Source organism: Candida orthopsilosis (genome assembly GCF_000315875.1).
Source record: "Candida orthopsilosis Co 90-125, chromosome 1 draft sequence".
Classification (NCBI taxonomy): Eukaryota; Fungi; Ascomycota; class Pichiomycetes; order Serinales; family Debaryomycetaceae; genus Lodderomyces; species Lodderomyces orthopsilosis.
Window position 1 is genome coordinate 1,605,540 of NC_018292.1, and position 19,310 is coordinate 1,624,849.

At 35.6% G+C, this 19,310-nt stretch overlaps 9 protein-coding genes across 9 annotated transcripts; 4 read left to right on the forward strand and 5 right to left on the reverse strand. All coding sequences in view use genetic code 12, as the record gives it.

The window, feature by feature from the left end:
* Positions 1-1,892: 1,892 nt before the first annotated feature.
* CORT_0A07210 (Smt3 protein) lies at positions 1,893-2,324 on the reverse strand (the record flags this gene model as incomplete). Its single annotated transcript, XM_003866497.1, has 1 exon — positions 1,893-2,324. The coding sequence occupies one exon, from the start codon at positions 2,322-2,324 to the stop codon at positions 1,893-1,895; it is 432 nt and encodes a 143-aa protein (XP_003866545.1).
* A 636-nt stretch (positions 2,325-2,960) lies between these two features.
* On the forward strand, positions 2,961-4,874 carry CORT_0A07220 (Prm1 protein; the record flags this gene model as incomplete). The annotated part of the gene is made up of 1 exon (XM_003866498.1): positions 2,961-4,874. One exon carries the CDS (start codon positions 2,961-2,963, stop codon positions 4,872-4,874), a length of 1,914 nt encoding a protein of 637 aa, XP_003866546.1.
* Positions 4,875-4,933: 59 nt separating this feature from the next.
* Positions 4,934-6,649, reverse strand: CORT_0A07230 (hypothetical protein; the record flags this gene model as incomplete). The annotated part of the gene is made up of 1 exon (XM_003866499.1): positions 4,934-6,649. One exon carries the CDS (start codon positions 6,647-6,649, stop codon positions 4,934-4,936), a length of 1,716 nt encoding a protein of 571 aa, XP_003866547.1.
* A 468-nt stretch (positions 6,650-7,117) lies between these two features.
* Positions 7,118-7,736, forward strand: CORT_0A07240 (Rpl37b ribosomal protein L37; the record flags this gene model as incomplete). The annotated part of the gene is made up of 2 exons (XM_003866500.1): positions 7,118-7,124; positions 7,471-7,736. 2 exons carry the CDS (start codon positions 7,118-7,120, stop codon positions 7,734-7,736), a joined length of 273 nt encoding a protein of 90 aa, XP_003866548.1.
* A 208-nt stretch (positions 7,737-7,944) lies between these two features.
* On the reverse strand, positions 7,945-10,224 carry CORT_0A07250 (hypothetical protein; the record flags this gene model as incomplete). Its single annotated transcript, XM_003866501.1, has 1 exon — positions 7,945-10,224. The coding sequence occupies one exon, from the start codon at positions 10,222-10,224 to the stop codon at positions 7,945-7,947; it is 2,280 nt and encodes a 759-aa protein (XP_003866549.1).
* A 471-nt stretch (positions 10,225-10,695) lies between these two features.
* On the forward strand, positions 10,696-11,541 carry CORT_0A07260 (Nep1 protein; the record flags this gene model as incomplete). The annotated part of the gene is made up of 1 exon (XM_003866502.1): positions 10,696-11,541. One exon carries the CDS (start codon positions 10,696-10,698, stop codon positions 11,539-11,541), a length of 846 nt encoding a protein of 281 aa, XP_003866550.1.
* Positions 11,542-11,696: 155 nt separating this feature from the next.
* Positions 11,697-15,626, reverse strand: CORT_0A07270 (Gin4 autophosphorylated kinase; the record flags this gene model as incomplete). The annotated part of the gene is made up of 1 exon (XM_003866503.1): positions 11,697-15,626. One exon carries the CDS (start codon positions 15,624-15,626, stop codon positions 11,697-11,699), a length of 3,930 nt encoding a protein of 1,309 aa, XP_003866551.1.
* A 1,662-nt stretch (positions 15,627-17,288) lies between these two features.
* On the reverse strand, positions 17,289-17,813 carry CORT_0A07280 (hypothetical protein; the record flags this gene model as incomplete). The annotated part of the gene is made up of 1 exon (XM_003866504.1): positions 17,289-17,813. The coding sequence occupies one exon, from the start codon at positions 17,811-17,813 to the stop codon at positions 17,289-17,291; it is 525 nt and encodes a 174-aa protein (XP_003866552.1).
* On the forward strand, positions 17,783-18,877 carry CORT_0A07290 (Krr1 protein; the record flags this gene model as incomplete). The annotated part of the gene is made up of 1 exon (XM_003866505.1): positions 17,783-18,877. One exon carries the CDS (start codon positions 17,783-17,785, stop codon positions 18,875-18,877), a length of 1,095 nt encoding a protein of 364 aa, XP_003866553.1.
* Positions 18,878-19,310: the final 433 nt, after the last annotated feature.

A 19,310-nucleotide genomic window follows, 5' to 3' on the forward strand; every position in this document is an offset into this window, starting at 1 on the left:
GTGTTGGCAGATGCCGCATATTTCAGTGTGACACATTATTATTGATGTAGTTGTGTGTAGTAGTCTTTAATAAATTTATGGGAAATGTTTGGCTGAATACAATTTAGAAGTTTTTGACTATGTTTGTTAGTTATGAGTCTGTTCTTCCTGCTTGCAAATAATAAGTCGTTTTTATTTGATAAAAGTATAAGTAGTATAATAATAAAAGAAGCTTTTTGATGGATGCTTTGATGGATATGGTTATCTATTTATATAATTAGCTTTGAGGTTTATCGCTTACTTCTTCCATTTGAATCATTCCATATCGGTTGATATTGTAACCTATTTTTGTGTTGCAAAATATTGTTTATTTTTGACGTCTGTTAGTCTAAAAACATATAAAAATTCCAACAAAAACGTCACAATGTTTTGTTAGTTCTCTCTCATAACATTATTGGGCTTCACCCGATTGCATTAATGGTTATCCAGTTAAGCCAGCGTATAACCATAAATTTGTGCAGAGAAGAAGACAACGGACATTAATGTCCGTGAAGATTTTGAACTTATTTTAAACTTTGCATTTGATTCCCCGAGGAGTCATCACAAGACAATACAAATACCAATTTAGTTACACAAACACAACAAAAGTTCCCTTGACCCATTTTGCCGCGTCAACACGATTTCTTCCGATTTGTTTTATTTGAAATGTAACTAACAAGGCCAGTCATTATGGCATCTATTACATCATACGCATTAAGAAATCCGTTGTGAAGTTGAGCTCTAGCCATTTTTGTAGAAGGACCGTCATATCTAACGTTTGAACGTTAAAGAGCTCATATCTTGGTGTTTTTAATTTCCCCTATCTCCACAAACGAAATCTACAAGATGACTCTCTGTTTCTCTTTATCTTTTAGATTTTTGCTGTTTCCGCATTATATATTCGTCTGGGGTTATTTAGACATTAGTGCATTACACATGTACAAAAGAGAGAGAAACCAGAAATGGTAACCAACATTTTATTAACAAGAAAAAAAATCATACCATTATTTATACTAGAAGAAGACTTCTTTTCATCATGAGATGACCCCTTTAAATTATAGTCAAGCTATGCAACCTGCAATTCCCTACATTGGAGAATATATCACTTGTAACAATGCATATCTCATAGTATTCACATGCTTGGTACTCTTCTAATCTTTTTTGGTTCAAATTCCTCGGCTAGTTCTTTTGTAAATTTCTTTTTTGGTTTCAAATTGTTGCAAAAAATGGATAATAAAACAAGGGTATTGTTTGGCAAAGTACTCAACGCCCATAAATTGTATGTTCGATCCTGCAATTCAACCTGTTATTAGTAGCATTTGCTCTCTTTGATTTTAATAACACTTGTTCTTAACTCCGATGTATTGCACGCATCTTTAAATACTAACGTAATTTATGGACTGAACATCTACATCTGCGTTACATCATGTTACAGTTTAATTACAATAAAGACTGTGACTTTTTGTTATTCAAATATGGTGACATGACTTATATGTCTTGTAATATGGACTTCAAGTATATTAGTCTTGTGTCGTGTCGCATTTCAGCTAATAACATAAATCCAATAGTATTCACATTATAAAGTTACATTAAGAGCGTACTCAGAACGGACGAGTGGTCCCCGCCACCAAGCTTGCACTCGTTTGACATACAAATGAGATATTTGTTTGTCCTCCATTGAAAACAAAATCAAAATTAATACTATACACGCATTTAAACATATACACCTAGGTAAAAGAGCCAGGAAATCACTGAAGGTATATCCCATCTATGCTCTATCCTATGACCGTGCATTCCCCCTTACTTCAAAACCAAAAAACAAACTTTGAGAGAAGAGAACAAGCAAAGAAAACCTTTCAACTTTCTTCAATCGTCTAGAAACATCCACCTCCAAGTTGGGAATGATGAGCTTCAATAACATCATTATCGTCCATATCCATATCATCAGCAGTTTGATTGGGATCAATTCTCTGACCATCAAATAAAAATCGTAATGACTGGATATCTTTACTTTGTTTTTCACAATATGCTTGCATGATCTTCTTCATTGGTGTTGATCGTTTCACTTTGAACCATATTTCACCACCATTGCCATCAGCTACTTTTAGATTGATACGATTTTTGTTATCCTCTACTTTCTCTTCTTTTGGCTGTTCCGAGGACCCTTTGACATCTTGGTCGCTTGCGCTTGCCCCTGTTGTTAAAGCTCCGTTGTTTTCATCTGGAGGCGGAACTATTGCTGGAGTTGCTGACTCGCGCGTTTCTTGGTTATTGTTAGCAATGTTCAGTTGTTCGTGATCTGACATATTTATGATGTATTGGTTGAAGTAGTCACGTCAATGATTGTTATTTGTTGTTTTTGTTTTTGTTCTTGATGTGGAAAGAATTTTTTGCTTGCCGCTTCTATGAATTTTGCCATTAATTCTAAAAAAACACGACAAACGAGAAACGACACACAACAAGCCGCACACAACACACGCTTTAGTTCTTACCAAGGGGAAAATGTAATAATGATAAATTTAGAATGCCTCAAGAGCAATGTTGAAGTAAATGCTTTGATGGGGTGATAATGGGAGTATGTACACTCTTGTAACAACCTTAACGAAGCGTCTGATGTCCCTTATTCTTGTCGTAGGAGCATATAGCTGTCTACCAGCAGTAGAATGGAACTGCTTAGCTCACTTACTTTTGCTATACGACCATTTAGTTACTTGGTAACGACTGGTATTTTCTTTTCAATTCAAAACTATTCACTCAAATCCACTTTGGTTAATTAGAGGTCCTGCAACAAATTTGTTTCAGAATAGTTTTTATTTTTTCTATTCGTTTCAAATTTTGCAACCATTAAAAACATCTAGAAGTGATAAATACCTCCTTGATCCCTTCATAAAAAGAGTAAACTGAACTACATTGTTGAAAGTATCACCAATGATACCATTGTGATGAAGCGAAACTACATGGACTTTTTTGACAAGTCGACTCAAATCTATCTCAATCAATATACAATATTACTAATACTAATCATCATCAAGCTACTTCTACTACGCAACTCTCTAATCAACACTATATCAAAACAACTAATAGACGAATCTACATGTGATGATGACACACTTCAACCAGCATTAAATGCAGTACATAATATGATTTTTGATATTATTGCCAAATTTCAATTCTCGGGAATAGTTTTCGTTGTACTAATAATCAAAACCATACGCGAATTGACAATTTTCTATATTGATTTATTCTTGGGCACTTATGTATGTTTACTCAATTCATTAGTTAAAGGAACCACCGAATTTGCCTTTGATGCAAGTGAATCAGTGATTCAAGCGGTTAATACCACAATAATTGAAGCGACAAAGGGGATTGAGGAGGGTTTGCAAGGCTTGTCTACGCTACTCAATGATGTAACAACTGGATTTGACGAAATAAAGAACATCTTTTCTGGGGGTGGTTCTTCCTTTAATGCCAATTCATATGAGCAAAAGATTAATATTTCACTTGGTGCTTTGAAGGATAAAATTGCCATACCTGGTTCAATCATGACCCAGATTGACAATGCAAGAAATGTAAGTATGTATGAATTGGAAGACATGAATAACCAAACTCAAAATTTGATCAAAACTCCTTTTAATTTAATAATAGACAGATTACAGGATATCAAGCTAAGTAATGCAACAAGAAACAACTTCACTATTGTTCCCATCAATGTTAAAGATGCATGTTTGAAAACCGTTGATAAAGTTAAAGACACTCAAGACCATTTGGTCAAATTCGTTGAAACAACTAGCAAATACTTGTTCCTTATCATGGTGATTATTACAGTTGGTAGTATAGCCTATGCATGGTATATGGAACGTCGACAATGGAATCGTAAAACGAATTTTATTAATGAAGCGGGGATTGATGATGAAGTTGGGTTTCGTAATCAAGAGAATTTGTATCTGAATTTCATGACGTATACGTTAGTAAAACGAATGAAGTTGAATGTGAATCATAAAGTCGTTTGGATTATTAGTTACATGTCTAATAGATTGGCGAGGAACATACTTGTGTTTGGAATTTTGGGTTTACTTGCAGCAATTTTGCAATTGATCTTGGTAAACTATGTCCAAGATGAAATTCAAAAACAAAACATTGACATGTCTGTTAATACCAATTCGATATCAACTTCAGCATACGTCAAATTAGTCAATGATTATATAAACATTACGCAATCTGACTTGAATGAAAAACTATTTGGCGAAATACGATCAACTGCCATTAAAATAAATTCAACTATTTGTGAATTCGTCGATGATTTGGATTCAGCAATTGTTGATATCTTTGGCAAAACCTCCATCTTAGCCTCAGCAATAAACACAGTGGTTTATTGTACAATTGGTCGAAAACTACTCAAAATAGAACAAGGATGTACTTGGTTATACGAAAATTTACAAATTGATATTCCATTAATTTCAGATTCGATTCAACGTGATTTACTACAAGTTAAAGTATTACAACCGAGTAATGTATTGACTAAATTGGATATGTTGATTGTAATTTATGTCAAGTCAATAATGTTAGAGTTGTATGTGGCGTTGGCGTTCTTAGGAGTATGGGGAATACAGTTGATTATTGGGGTTATTTTGTTAATGGCAAGACAGAGGATAGCTAATGGAAAGGGTAATAGTGAGCAGGTATCAGATGGTGACAAAAAGGATAAAGCGCATTTCCAAAATACAAGGATTTTGAAGATCAGTAGTCCTCGACCATTGAGCCAAGAACAATTAGAAAATTACCCATATGCTTTATCTAACCCTCATGATTTTCTACCTCACACTACATCGAGTTACTACCCAACACCACCACCATAGACTATAAAAGCCATTGAATATACATTACTAATCTACATAAATCAATTTATCTTTTGCCTCTACTTCTTTATAGGTGCTGGTTTCTTCCAGTAATATTGCTTATGAGTCCGTCTACATGATCTTAACCCACCATGGCCCTTAACATTAGAAACCAAACTTTGTCTACCTTGATCATCATCTTGTTCTGGCATATAATAATACTCTTCTTCTAATGGTTTTCCAGCAGCATCTTTCCCTTGACGATAAATAATTCCGATACATTTCAAATTATGTAAAATTGATCTAATTTGTAGAAGGGAGAGTTTGGAAGTTGTTGCAGAAATTGTATTCAAGAATGATGCTGGAGTTGAACTTAATCGAGAAAATGCCAAGTGATTAACTAAAATATTTTCAATTTCTGACAAGTTTGGTAATGATAATGCTGAATTATCAAGTTCCGGAGTTTGTTGACGAGTGGATGTCCTCTTCCTCTTTTTTGTTGGAGGCTGGGATTCATTAGTGAATCTTTTGGAGTCCTCGTCTGATCTCTGCTTACCTTGATCATAATTATTTGTCATTGAGGACAGTTTTTCACTGTGTGGCTCTGCTGATGATGCTCTTCTGAAGGTATTGGTATTGGTGACATCGCTCAATACCATTTTCAGAGGATTTGACAAACTGCGTTTATGAGGTGAAGACTCATTATTGTTTGAGTAAATATTGAATTGTACTGTTTTGCTTGGTTGTGGTTGTCTTAATTTGACCAGATGTTGTTTACTTGGAGTTTGATAGTCATCATCATCCAAAATACTACTATCCATAGCTTCTTCTTCTTCTTCCCCTCGTTGAGGAGATGATTCCATCATTGCCGTTGAATCATTCTTCGGTTTTGACGGTGTCTGAGGTACTGAACTGCTAAAAATTTTATTCAACGGAGTCAAGTCGTGATCTGTCGTGCTTTTGTTTTTAGCATGACTGTTATTGATCAAAACCAATTCCTCATCATCAGTTAGCTCTTCATCATTATCAGTCAATGGTTCTTCAACATCCTTTGGATTCAACAACACCATCAGTTTGGAAATTTCCAACAAGACATTTTCAAATCGACGAGGTAAAGATACCAGTTCTCCTTTATGAATATAAAATTGAGAATACTCAGCTGTCAATTTAATTGAATCTAAGTTGTTCTTTAAAGCAGTTGTTGATAATGGTTGACCACTGGTGTTTTCAACAACAATATACTCGTTTTTATTTTGCGGCTTGGCATAAACGAAACATGTCTTGGGAATAACCACACCCATTCCATTTGATCCAATACAGTTGATAATCATGTGTTGCGGATTGTAATTGATTTTAACGTGAGTACGAGAAATATACGAATCTTTGGCATTTAGGTTGTATTGACAAGTTTGGGATGATCTACCAATGGAAAATTCATATTGGCTAGATAAGAAAGGAATACGTAAAACTGAATTGTCCGACTTCAATATATTAAAGTTTTTATTGATGGCAACAGCTGGCTGCTTGTACTTGCTTTCATGGGGTTTGTTTTGCCAGTTTGACATAAACTCATTCCTATTAGCAGCAATTTCTTCTCTAGCTGGTGATGAGGATCTGAATAATGACGACGAAGGATTGGGAGTAGGCAATTCAACAACGCGTGATGATCTGGCGTCTTTACCTTCTACCAGTGGTTGTGGCTTCTTGGCCAAAGCGAATGGATCTTTGTTATGAAGTACATCTGCAGCATCATGTAATGGTGAAGATGGTGGGAATTGATAATTGGTATTTGACATTATTGACGTAAATAGTGTTGTCCTGCCAATACTGAGAAGTGATGGTGGTATGACTGTTGTTGTTGTTATGACTTTGGTTTAGTTAGTGTTGTTTTGAGTATGCGTCTGTACAATTTGTTTATACTTTCACAAAGCGCAATTCTCGTGTCTCTCTGTTTACATTTTTTGGGTTTTTTGCAACCAACCGCGTTCTTTGTGATCACTTTTGAAATTAAGTGTCAATAGCCCTAAAATAAACTCTGCACGTGTTGATGATTCGATTTTTCTATTTTTGCACTACCAAAATTTACTGACATCAAAGACGCTACCAACTACAATCTCTTACATAATCATGCTTCAGTGAGCTACATAATTGATTATCTAAGTTTACAATTAGTGAGTGAGAGAAGGAAAAAAAAAAGAATTAAAACTTTGTTAGGAGAAATTTTCACTTGCATTCATACCATCAATCAAACATCATAATCAACCATGGGTAGTATGTAATAAACTTAGTGGTATAATACAAGTTCTAATTGCATCATGAAGGATAGATCAAACACCCGGAGAAAGAACAGAGATATATTTTTATAAAGGGACTGGCGGACGTAGAAAAGTTTGTGGGCAATCATTTCAAGAAGAGATTCTTTTCCAACGACAAATGCTCAATCCATCAACTACTTCATCGTTGAACAAGAGATCGAGACTAAGGCTATCCAACGTCGTTCACGGAGCATTCACAGTTTAGACGAACTCCAGTGTTCACTCTTCAATGTGCCCTATCGGATGCAATAAAGACAAATATTTCCAAACTCAGAGTCACAATACTAACACCCTTTTTATAGAAGGTACACCATCATTAGGTAAAAGACACAACAAATCACACACTTTATGTAACAGATGTGGTCGTCGTTCATTCCACGTCCAAAAGAAGACCTGTTCATCATGTGGTTACCCAGCTGCTAAGATGAGATCTCACAACTGGGCTTTGAAAGCCAAGAGAAGAAGAACTACTGGTACTGGTAGAATGGCTTACTTGAAACATGTTTCTAGAAGATTCAAGAACGGTTTCCAAACCGGTGTTGCTAAACCACAAACAGCTGAAAACTAAATTAAATGAAAGCTTAATTGGGGTAGATGAAATTGGGAGAGAAGGGAACTTTTGGAGTGTATGATCTAATTGGAAGATTGTGTAACATGAAAAGGCTCCTTTTTCTTAAGGCAATGAATGTTTGAATTTTAGAAACGGATTGTTTAACTATAATACAAAACACTGTATATTAATGTGAACTTTAAGGCACAGTTTTGTAAGATGTACTCTATATATCCATTTCAATGTCACTGAAATTTTCTCCATCATCTTCCTGTGATTCATAATTCATGTTGAAGTATAAATTATCAGCTTCCTCGTGATTAACAAATCGATTGAGAATCTCTCGACTCAATTCAACTGCTTCTGACTCATAGGGAAACTCCAATCCATTAGCATAATCACTTTCAACATTGGCAAGTAATTTACCACCACCTTTACCTGCGAAATCTCCTGATGTTAAATGATTCAATTGACGAGCTCTAATTTCACATGATTTATTGAAAACTGTTATATCAAAATGTCCTTGGGTTCGTATTTTGACTAGTAACTTATGAGCTTCTAATGATAACGAATCAGCACCAAATGCAATTCTCAGTAAAGCAACAAACATTTCATACATGGTTTCACTATATATCAAATCACTTGCTTCATGAAGATCTTGGGTTAAATAGTTCATAATTTTAACAATTTGACCAATTAAATGGACTCGTGAATGAATAACTGGTGATCTAGGGTCATTTGCCATATAAGTCTGCTCAAGATAGATTATCCTTACGAATGATTTGAAATGTTCCTTATCAATTAGAAAATCGATGGTTTGTTTGGTTATGATAATTGATTGAAATAACTCACATACTTTGATTTTGAGATTTAAAAGGTGTGCTTCATGATGCAGTTGTAGTTCTCTTGAGTTTATTTTGGATTCCAAGTCCTCATAGACTGGTTGCGGGATTGCTACTAGATAATTGTGCAAGCTGTCATGCTTTCTAGGGACTGTCAAATCAATCATATCCACATCACAATTGTTCCCATCAAATCGGTTAAATCCATAAAATCTAAACCCGTCTTTGATTGGAATATCTATCAAGAAAATCTTCATTAACGACAGGATTAAATTGAAGTCTGATACAGCTTCATTGAATCCAAAAGTTTCTTCGGTAATTGAAGCAATTAGCATCTCAACAACATTGAAAATCAAATTTATCTGTGCTACTGATTTGAATCGTTCAGCATTTTGTGGTAAACATGAAGTAACTAGGTTTTGAGGTAAAACGTCATGATTCCAAACCAGACGAATAAATTCCGTCTCATAGTTCGAACTGATTGTTGTCAATTTCTCAATCAAATCTAAACAACAAATCAAGATAAATCGTTCAATAGCAATTACTTGGTCGGGAACATCATGATAATTATCAAAATCAGCTTCTTCTTCCAAATTGGGATTAAGTAGGAACATGTAATTCAACGAAAATTGAGAACATTGTTGTACTAATTTGGTAATTACTAATTTTGTAACAGCAACTGGTCGAAAACTGATTGTGCAATAAATTAATGATATGAGAAAGGGAACTGATAGTGTTGCCTTTCCAGTAACTGCTTGTTCAATAATATCCAACACTAACAATGAAAATCTTTCAATCAATTCATCCAATCTAGTCGTTTTCATCGACATTAAGACATTACTTATAAATGACGATATAGCGATTTTCTTCTCTACTCTGTACCCATACAATGTATTAATATCAAAATCGAAACAGATTTTGGATAGATATTCAATTGACGATCGTTTACCTCCAGGAATACAGTACTTCCAAATGTGATCAATCAAAACTGAAGTTTCATGTTGAACTCTAATCACCTTTTGGATAGTTTGACTAGGAATAAACGTTTCATCCGATTCCAAGTTCGCTTCCAATACCAGTTGATCCATATCTGTGCTCGTATTAGCCCCATTCTGCTGTGAGTTGTTGGTGTTAATTTTCCTCTTTTTCAAAGCAGTAGTTGTTACCAATTCATTTTTCAAGAATTTACGATCGTCCTCCAACTTCAATACTGCTTCTCTTAATGCAGCTGCCTCTTCATCTTTATTCTGTTTCAACGCGTCATAGGATTGTCGTAGCGTATTCAACTCATCCCGTTTGGAATTTTGCAACAGAATCAACTGTGCTTTCAAAGTGGCGATTTCTCCATCAGCTTGGAACAACTTGGATTGGATTTCGTTATCTATAGGCTTTCGTAAAAGCTGGGATGCAATAGGTTGATGAATACCAGTCAGTTGTTGCTGTTGTTCTTGTGGTTTTTGCTGTTGAATTGTCGTATCTTCTTCGCGTGTTGTGGCTAAATCTATTGGTGCCTGAGTTGTACCTAGATATTGTTGCAAGAGTTCATCATCGTCATCATCATTGGCAAAGTCACTATCTGATTCAGACATTCCATGGGTCATATCATGTCCATATAATAAAAGTGATGTGGTGATGGTTATTGTTGCATTAAATTCAAGACGCATTTTTCTGATCAATTTTGCACGCGATTGCAAAATTCAGCTTCCATGCATATACAATTTATGACGAGTTACAGAGAATAATTTGTGGAAAGCGGTTTCTATATTAGCAACTAAGTAAGTGAATTTTATCTAAGATGTAGTCATTGTAACGATGTGCAACCTTTTGCCGTTTTGCCGGTACCTACATCTTCACAATAAAAATCCAGCACATTGTTTGACTTAAAAATAAATTAAGTTGGGACGGTGGAGATAGTACAGCACTTGATACCCCTGCAGATTGAATTCTGCTAACCTCGTTCGATTTTACACAGTTCCTATTGTGATCAAGTTGTGTATCCAGTGACTCAAACCGGAAACGGTAATGAAAATCGTAAACAATGTTGCGAAAAAAAAAATATTGAGATGAAAATCTTTTGAGATGTCTTAAGAAGCTCCTTCTTCATCATTTGAATACACACTAACCTTATATAGACAATGGCAAACACCACATCCAAAAGAACTGATCCACAGCAAGATGGTGGAAGTAACAACAAACAGGTGGAAAAATCGAGCTCAACTCCAACCCCAAACTCCAATTCCACTACCACTAAATCATCTGCACCATCAGTCCCACCAGCGTCTTTAATACCAGTACAACCAACACCCCTCACATCTCGCGACAAGACCACCAAAAGATTAATAGTTGTGTTATCACAAGCATGTTTAGAAACCTACAAAATGAACAGCAACAATTCCGGTCCAGGAGGCGATCGATTTGCCTTATTAAATTGTGATGACCATCAAGGATTACTTCGTAAAATGGGAAGAGACATAGCTGAAGCCAGACCCGATATTACTCATCAATGTTTATTAACATTGTTGGATTCACCCATTAACAAAGCTGGTAAATTACAAGTGTATATCCAAACTGCTCGTGGTGTTTTGATTGAGGTTAACCCTAGTGTGAGAATTCCACGTACATTCAAACGATTCTCGGGGTTGATGGTTCAGTTATTACATAAAATGAGCATAAGATCAGAGAATTCGAAAGAGGTATTGTTGAAAGTCATCAAAAACCCCATAACTGATCACCTACCTACTAAATGTCGTAAAATTACTTTATCCTTTGATGCTAAAGTTGTTAAAGTACAGGATTATGTTGCCAAATTGGATGATGATGAAAGTATATGTGTGTTTGTTGGTGCTATGGCTAGAGGCAAGGATAATTTTGCAGACGAGTTTGTTGATGAAAAAATTGGATTATCGGATTATCCATTATCGGCATCGGTTGCATGTTCGAAATTTTGTCATGGATGTGAAGATGTTTGGGAGATTTATTAGAGAAGAGGCATATGTGTGTATAGAGATGTAACATTAGACAATGAATACATTAGGCAATGAATACATTCAAAGAACTGAAGATGTAGTTGGCCACATTATCTACTTGTTAATAACCTTATGAATTAATTGTCTTATATTATCTATAATGTGTACATCTATTTATCCATAACACCTTCTTTTTCCAACACTTTTTCAATTTCATTAAACAAAGTATCAGTAGTCACTTTTGACCCTTTTATTCTAGCACATATAATTTCTGATTTTTGATTCAAATCTTTTGGTGCCACTCTTATTCTAAATTTACAACTTTTCAAATCAAATGAATTATATTTCGAAATGGCGCCTGTTATCGTATAACTCAATGAATCATTTTTCAAATCTTTGAGGCCAAAATTTGACCATGATTTAAGTAAGGTGAATAATGCAGACAACATTTCTTCTCTAGGTAAAAGTGTAGCAAATCTTCTAATTTCAGAGTCTAGCACTGGTGTATTGGCAGACGATGACGAAAACCATCGAAGGAATGAAGATTTTGGTTTTTCTTCATGTGATTCAACTGGACTTGGAAGTTGATTATTGTTGGTTGATCTAGACCCTTCGTCGGTGCTCTTTTTTGATCCCCTTGAAAACATCCTCAAAAATGATCCTTTTCTTGGTTTGGTATTATTAGGTTCCGAATAATTGTTGGTTTTATCATCCAACGGTTTCTTATGTGGAGGAGGAGGTGGTGCATTGGCGGTATTTGGCTTTGGATCACGAACTTTCAACATTGGCTGTGACGTTTCATGTGGAAGCTTCTTTTCAGGGGCGTTAATAGAATTTTGTTTAATTTGGTTGGATTGCTTATGACCTGACGTGGAAGTACCATTGGCAAGTGCATCAATAGAAGATTTGCTTGATTTTCCTTCAGGTAGTTTTATCTTTTCAAAGACATCATCGGTATCACTAGAACCATCAGAGGCAGTCTTGTGATGCTTCTTGCCAGTTGGTTCACCCTTGCTGTTGAACGTGTTTTCAGAGTCATCAGTTGGCAACGCAGGTACTTTTGATTCAGGTCTGGCTGATTTACTGTATCTCCTAGTGGTTGAAGCTCGCGATACACGCTTGTTAGATGAATCATAGTATGAATATCTTTTATCTGCCAAATGTTGATCAAAGTCAATTACCGAATGACCGTCATTAAGCTCACCATCTTCATCTTCCTCTGGCAATCCAGCTTTATCCAACCTATCAGCAAAACTAGTCCTCAATGGTGGTATTGGAGGTTCATCATCCTTATCAGGCACATGTGATTCAATAATAGAATTCAAATCACGATAAGATTCCTTGGTGGAGTACATGGACAACACTGATAGCCTTTTGTTAGAATTGGAGAAATGCCTAGACTTTCTCGTCACATTCGGTATCTTGACACCGCTGATTAAAGTCTTTTGTTCATTGTTACCAGCAATCTTGTTGAGACTCTTTTGGCTGTTGAGTAATCTTGATTTTCTAATCTCAGACATGTACTCATCACTCAAGTTTGAATCAACAACGTCAGGCTCAGGCAATTCGAAATCTTCATGTTCATCATAATAGCTATCCTTTGATGGCCTTCTTTTGCCTGTATTGTTTCCATCATCTTCGACAATATCGTCCATAACAGAAACCATTGACTCTCTATTGATCTTCTTCTTGGTCTTGACTTCTTCATCTTTCTTTTTGCTACCCTTCCATTCGTTCTCCAATGCATCTTGTGCTCTTTCAATCTTCTCGTTATGGTGGGCTTGCCAAAGTGGATCAAGTCTGGATACTGGTCTCCTAGTTAATATCGGAGTATGTGTTCTTCTCTTCACCGGTTGACTTGCTGATCTTCTTTTCAATTGTTCAACATCTTCCATAGTAAGGTCATCAGATTTAGCTTGTCCTTCAGATAAAGCACGCAAGGCTCCCATATGCTTCGATTGACGTTTAGGTTGAGTAATTTCTTGCTCATTAATAGATTCCATTTGTGAATCTTGTTGTTCGTCATCCTCCTTGACAATAATACTGAGCTTTCTTGAACTGAGCAAAGACCTTCTTTTCAGTCTTCTCTTTTTCTTTTCCAATTCCTTTCTGGCCTTCAATTCAGCTTCGTGTTTTTTACGCTCAATTTCCATCAACCTTTCATACTCTCTAGCTTCCAACTCGTCTGGATCAACCAACTCTTCATCTTCTTTATTGTAATCTTCTTGATTGAAAATTTTATCACACAATGCAGCAAAAGCTGCTGAAGTTCTCTTTGTTTGTTTATCCACGTATTCCCAATCATCTTCACCAGCAAGTTTGGTGTAAACGGACAACATTTTCATGGTTATAGAATTTCTCTTTAATCCAGCCGTCATTGAAGCACGTATGGACTTTCTCTTTGACAACCTCTTACTATTATTATTGGTATTCTTGTTCACCATTGATGACCTCTTGGAAGTTGGTGCTTTAGCCGATTGCAATAAATTAGGTGATTCGTCAACAACCGGATTTTCAGCCAATTTTGGCAAAGCTGTGGTCTTGTCATTATAATAGGAATCCTTTGAAGGTAATGGTGGTGCCACTGACTGGGTGCTTTGAGATTTAACAATGTCATCGTAAATATTACGAGGTGTAGCTTTAATATTAGATGATGGAGGCTGTTTTGATTTAGTCTTGGTTGGTGAGCCAGATGGAGAACGAGCAAAAGATTGTCTCTTTTTGACAACTTTTCTAGGAGAATTGTTAACTGACGATGCTGCAGATAGCCTTGCATGAGCGATTCTGTTATTGCTCGTATTGCTTCCACTTGAACCAAATCCATTCTTGTATTGAAATGAAGTTGGCCTTGATACACTGATTTGACTAGTACGCTTTCTACCAGCTGGTGATCTTCCTATTGACGCGCTCCTGCTAATCTTATTGTCAAAGCTGGTGGATTTTGTAGGAGGTTGCTGGTCATTACTTGAATGTCTATATCTCAAAAGCAAAGCGTAAAATGTCTTTTCCGGATTTGGACCATTCAGTAAAAGGCATTTTATAATATCTTGTTCTGATCTATCATTCCACAAGATAGATAAATTGGACAAAATTTGTTTATCAATATTCTTCACCGATCCAAGTGATTTATGGGCGGTTTCTGGGTGTGGTAATGATTTCTCACTAATCAAGTCTTCATTTGAAATTGGGTACTTAGTCAACAATGGATGTTTTAAGATGTTTTCTGTGGTGATTCTCTTGATTGGATCAACTTCCAACATTTTCATGATTAGATCTTGTGCTTCTCTACTAATCTCGTCCGCAGGCATTTCATAACTACCAGCTTGAACTTTAAGCAATAGATTACGAATATTTTCATCATCAAATGGTAACCTCCCTGTCAACAAGGCAAATAAAATAACCCCACAAGACCAAACATCGGAAGCAGCTCCATGGTATTTTAGTCCACTAACAATTTCAGGAGCAGCGTAATGAGGTGACCCACAAGAAGTTTCGAGCAACTTACCATTACTTTCCAATGCAGCCATACCGAAATCCGCCAATTTGACATTCAATTGAGCATCCAATAATAAATTTTCCGGTTTTAAATCCCGATGACAGATACCCAATGCATGGCAATAAGCAGTACCAAGAACTATTTGACGGAAATATTTGATAGCCTCTGGTTCCTGTAAAGGGCCCAATTCAACTAACAAGTCAAAAAGCTCACCACCTTCAACGTATTCCAATACCAAATAAAGAGCTTTAGAAGTTTCCCATACATCATATAATCTAAGCACATTGGGATGCGTAAGAAGCTTCATTATGATAATTTCTCGCTCTATACCATATGGTAAACCTTCACCATTGTTGTTGTTGGCTGTAGTAGTGGCACCACCATCTTCTTCCTCCTCTTCTTCTTCTCTTAGTTCTGATTTAGAAACTACCTTGACTGCTGCTTTTTGTCCAGTAGATTGATGTGTTGCTAACAATACTCTTCCAGTAGCCCCTCTTCCTAAAGTTTTACCCAATTTCCATGGTCCAATTGATTGTGGATGGTTGTGGTGGGCTGTAGTAGAAGCAATGGACGAACTAATAGAGGCCAGCCTTGAATGAGACATGATTATATAAGATAAGCAGTGGTTGCGTTGAGCTGTGTTGTATATGAAAAAGAAAGTATAGTAGTTAGTTAAAGGGTTGTGTTGTGGTGGATTGTGGAGTGTGGTAGTAGTGGTATACTCTGCTAGTTATAAAGAAGAAGTAGTAGTATTGGTTTGGTATAAATCTATCAAGAGGTTTGGTTGTAAAAATTTCACTCAAAGTAACAAATGAGTCTATTTTTAATTAATTAATAAATTAATTAATTGGCAAATAGCAGACCTGTGTATATGTGTAGTACTACCACCACTCTTGCGTTGTAGATTGATAGATGAATGGATGGATGGATGGCTTGTGTGTTTATTCCTATTTAATACAAAATACCAGAATCCACCAAAAAACAAAATAAAAAATAAAAAAATTTTAATTTCAATTTAGACGCGTTCTCGTTATACAACAGTAGTACAATAGTAGTACAAGGGTGGTACATATATAATGTCAATATTAGGAAACCCTGCATATAACAAAAATAAATTGTGATGTAAAACTACTTTTTTCAACTCTACGCGTGCCAATTACCCCTTTCGATTAACTCATACATAACATACACAACATACACAACATACACAACATATGTAAATAATAATACACAATCAATAATTTAACTACTTTAGGAATAATTAAACATACTAATTGTGTAATTATAGACGAAGGACAAGGCTACACTGCACTAGACTGCACTGGGCTAGACCCGTAGATAGAAAACAACACTATACGTTTTACATCCACCGGTAACAAAAAACAAGTAACAAGAATTCACAAGCCGTTTGCTGTCATGTGGACTTTTGTTCTTTTGTTATGTGTTTACATACTCAGCTCTTCTTTTTCTTTGTGTGCATAGACACTGTACCTAGAATTGGTCACATCATTTTCTACCGACGAGGGTTTTCTCGATGTTCATGTATTCTGATTGTGTTCAACAAGTGTGATATACCAACGTGTGAACTTTGAGGACGACGCAAAATTTACCAGGTTGCTATACTGGTGCTACAAGGACGGAAATATTTTTTGCAAGAGGTCACGTGGATTTGAGAAACGTTTTTACGGCAACTTGGTTTGCAAAATTTAATTTGATCGACAAACCCCACCTTTCTTCAATCTCCGAGCGATTAAAGAGGGATAGTACTTATTATACCATAAATTTGGTTAATCATCTGCCGGAATATTTACGTTTTTTAGTATAAAGTTGTGATAAGCCAATACTACCAATACTAATTATATATAGATATGCTTTGATCGCAGGACGATATATTGCTTTCTAATGAATACACAAGTGTGTTTTTGATTTGGCTGCTCTTAAGGACAAAACGTATCATGGGTTTAAGCTCTATTGTCCTAGTGGGTGTCTGTATAACTCTTGGTGTGAAAAGTAACCTTGTCTTTTGCCTGTGTGTGTCTCCTGGAAACTTGAGAGCGGATGGTCTCTTTTGCGCACAAGTAATAATCAAAATCCAATTATTCAAGCCTCTTTGAGTACCAACACCGTGTCTGACGCTTTATCGAGATTGGAAGCTCATCTTGATTTCTAGTAAACAATCAAATAGACTGCCAGTATAACAAAGTCACTCCTGTTGCAAACGGCTCAAATGCAATTCCAAATATCATTTTTGATAAACCTAGTCCCATTACAACCCAATATCACTCAATAATTGCATTTGCTTTTTGATTTCTTCATTAGCAGCTTGATCTTTCTTCTTATTTTCTTCGTCTTTAACATAATCTTCCTTTATCAGCTCTAATGACTTAAGATTATCTTTCTTAGCATCATTTGCATTGGTGGTCTCTTTTAGTAGTTGTGTTACTTCATTGAATTCACTTATGTCAGCATTTAACCTGTCTAGTTTCATTTTAGTTGATTTTGATTTTGATTTGGAAACGGTGGGGGTAGACTTGTGACTGGGTTTCTGCTTGGTTTTAGTTTTCTGGATTTTGTTATTGGATTTACTCTTCATTGGCATGTTTGTTGGGGGTAGAATGTGTCTATGGGGTGTCCCTATCAGTTCATCTTCTCTGAGCTTCTTTGTGAGAAAATAAAAAAATAATATAAAAAAAATTTTGGTGATGATCAATCTCATCTCATCTCCAACGACTAATAAACCTACAAACTCCCCCATCCAAAATGCCTTCGACACATAACAGAGATAAGCCATGGGACACCCCCGATATAGATAAATGGGCTATTGAAGAATTCAAACCAGAACATAACGCAAGCGGTCTACATTTTACTGAAGAATCATCATTTATGACATTATTCCCCAAATATCGTGAACAATATCTTAGAAGTATATGGAGTGATGTAACAAAGGCATTGGACAAGCATTTTATACGATGTGAATTAGATCTTGTAGAAGGATCAATGACGGTAAAAACTACAACCAAGACATTTGATCCCGCAATGATTATTAAAGCTCGTGATTTAATTAAATTGTTGGCTAGGTCAGTTCCATTCCCACAAGCAGTCAAGATTTTACAAGACGATATTGCTTGTGATGTGATCAAGATTGGTAATTTTGTTACCAATAAAGATCGTTTTATCAAAAGAAGACAAAGATTAGTGGGTCCCAATGGTAATACATTGAAAGCATTGGAATTATTGACAAAATGTTATATATTAGTACAAGGAAACACAGTTAGTGCTATGGGTCCATACAAAGGTTTAAAAGAAGTTAGAAGAGTAGTTGAAGATTGTATGAAAAATATTCATCCAATCTACTACATCAAAGAATTGATGATAAAGCAAGAATTACAAAAAAACCCCGAACTAGCTCATGAAGATTGGTCAAGATTTTTGCCAAGTTTCAAAAAGAGAAATGTTGCCAGAAAGAAAGTCAGCAAGAAGAATAAAGCGGAAAAGAAGGTTTATACTCCATTCCCACCTGCTCAACAACCACGTAAGGTTGATTTACAAATTGAAAGTGGTGAATATTTCCTCGGTAAACGTGAGAAAGAATTGAAGAAGTTGCAAGAAAAGAGAGCTCAACAGGAAGAAAATAGTGAGTTAAAGAGACAAGAAAGAGCTAAAGATTATGTTGCTCCAGAAGAGGAAGATTATGAGAATAAACTTTTAGGTAGTGAAAAGAAGGACAAGAAAGAGAAGAAAGAGAAGAAAGAAAAGAAAGAAAAGAAGGAAAAGAAGGAAAAGAAGAGAAAGTCAGGTGTTGATTCAGAAGACGAGGGTTCCAAACACAAGAAATCTAAAAAATCCAAAGATTGAGTTGATTAAGCCAAAATAAATGAATGTTGAAATAACCTACTTTTTTGAATAAATTCGACATTATATTGCCAGGATGTCGTTTATATGATCTGTTCCTCTCAGTACTCTAATAGCTGTTTACAAACTTCGTAGAGTTAGTCCTCTTTAATACCAGAAAATTCAAGGCTAAAATATTAAAAGTATTTCGGTTGTCATGTAACGTATAGGACCAATTACTTAAATTGGACAATTGGTCTACACTTATATAGTAACAAACAATGTCGCAAAAACCTTTATTTCGTTTTGTCGTCTGATTTTTGTATTTTTGACGACACACAAGAATTAAAAACAATAATTTAAAGTTCGAAGGTGGTAGCGTATCTGTCTCAATTAAGTATGCCAGTTTCCCAATTAGGCTGTCACTACACAGAAGAAATAAAGTCAGTAATAAATT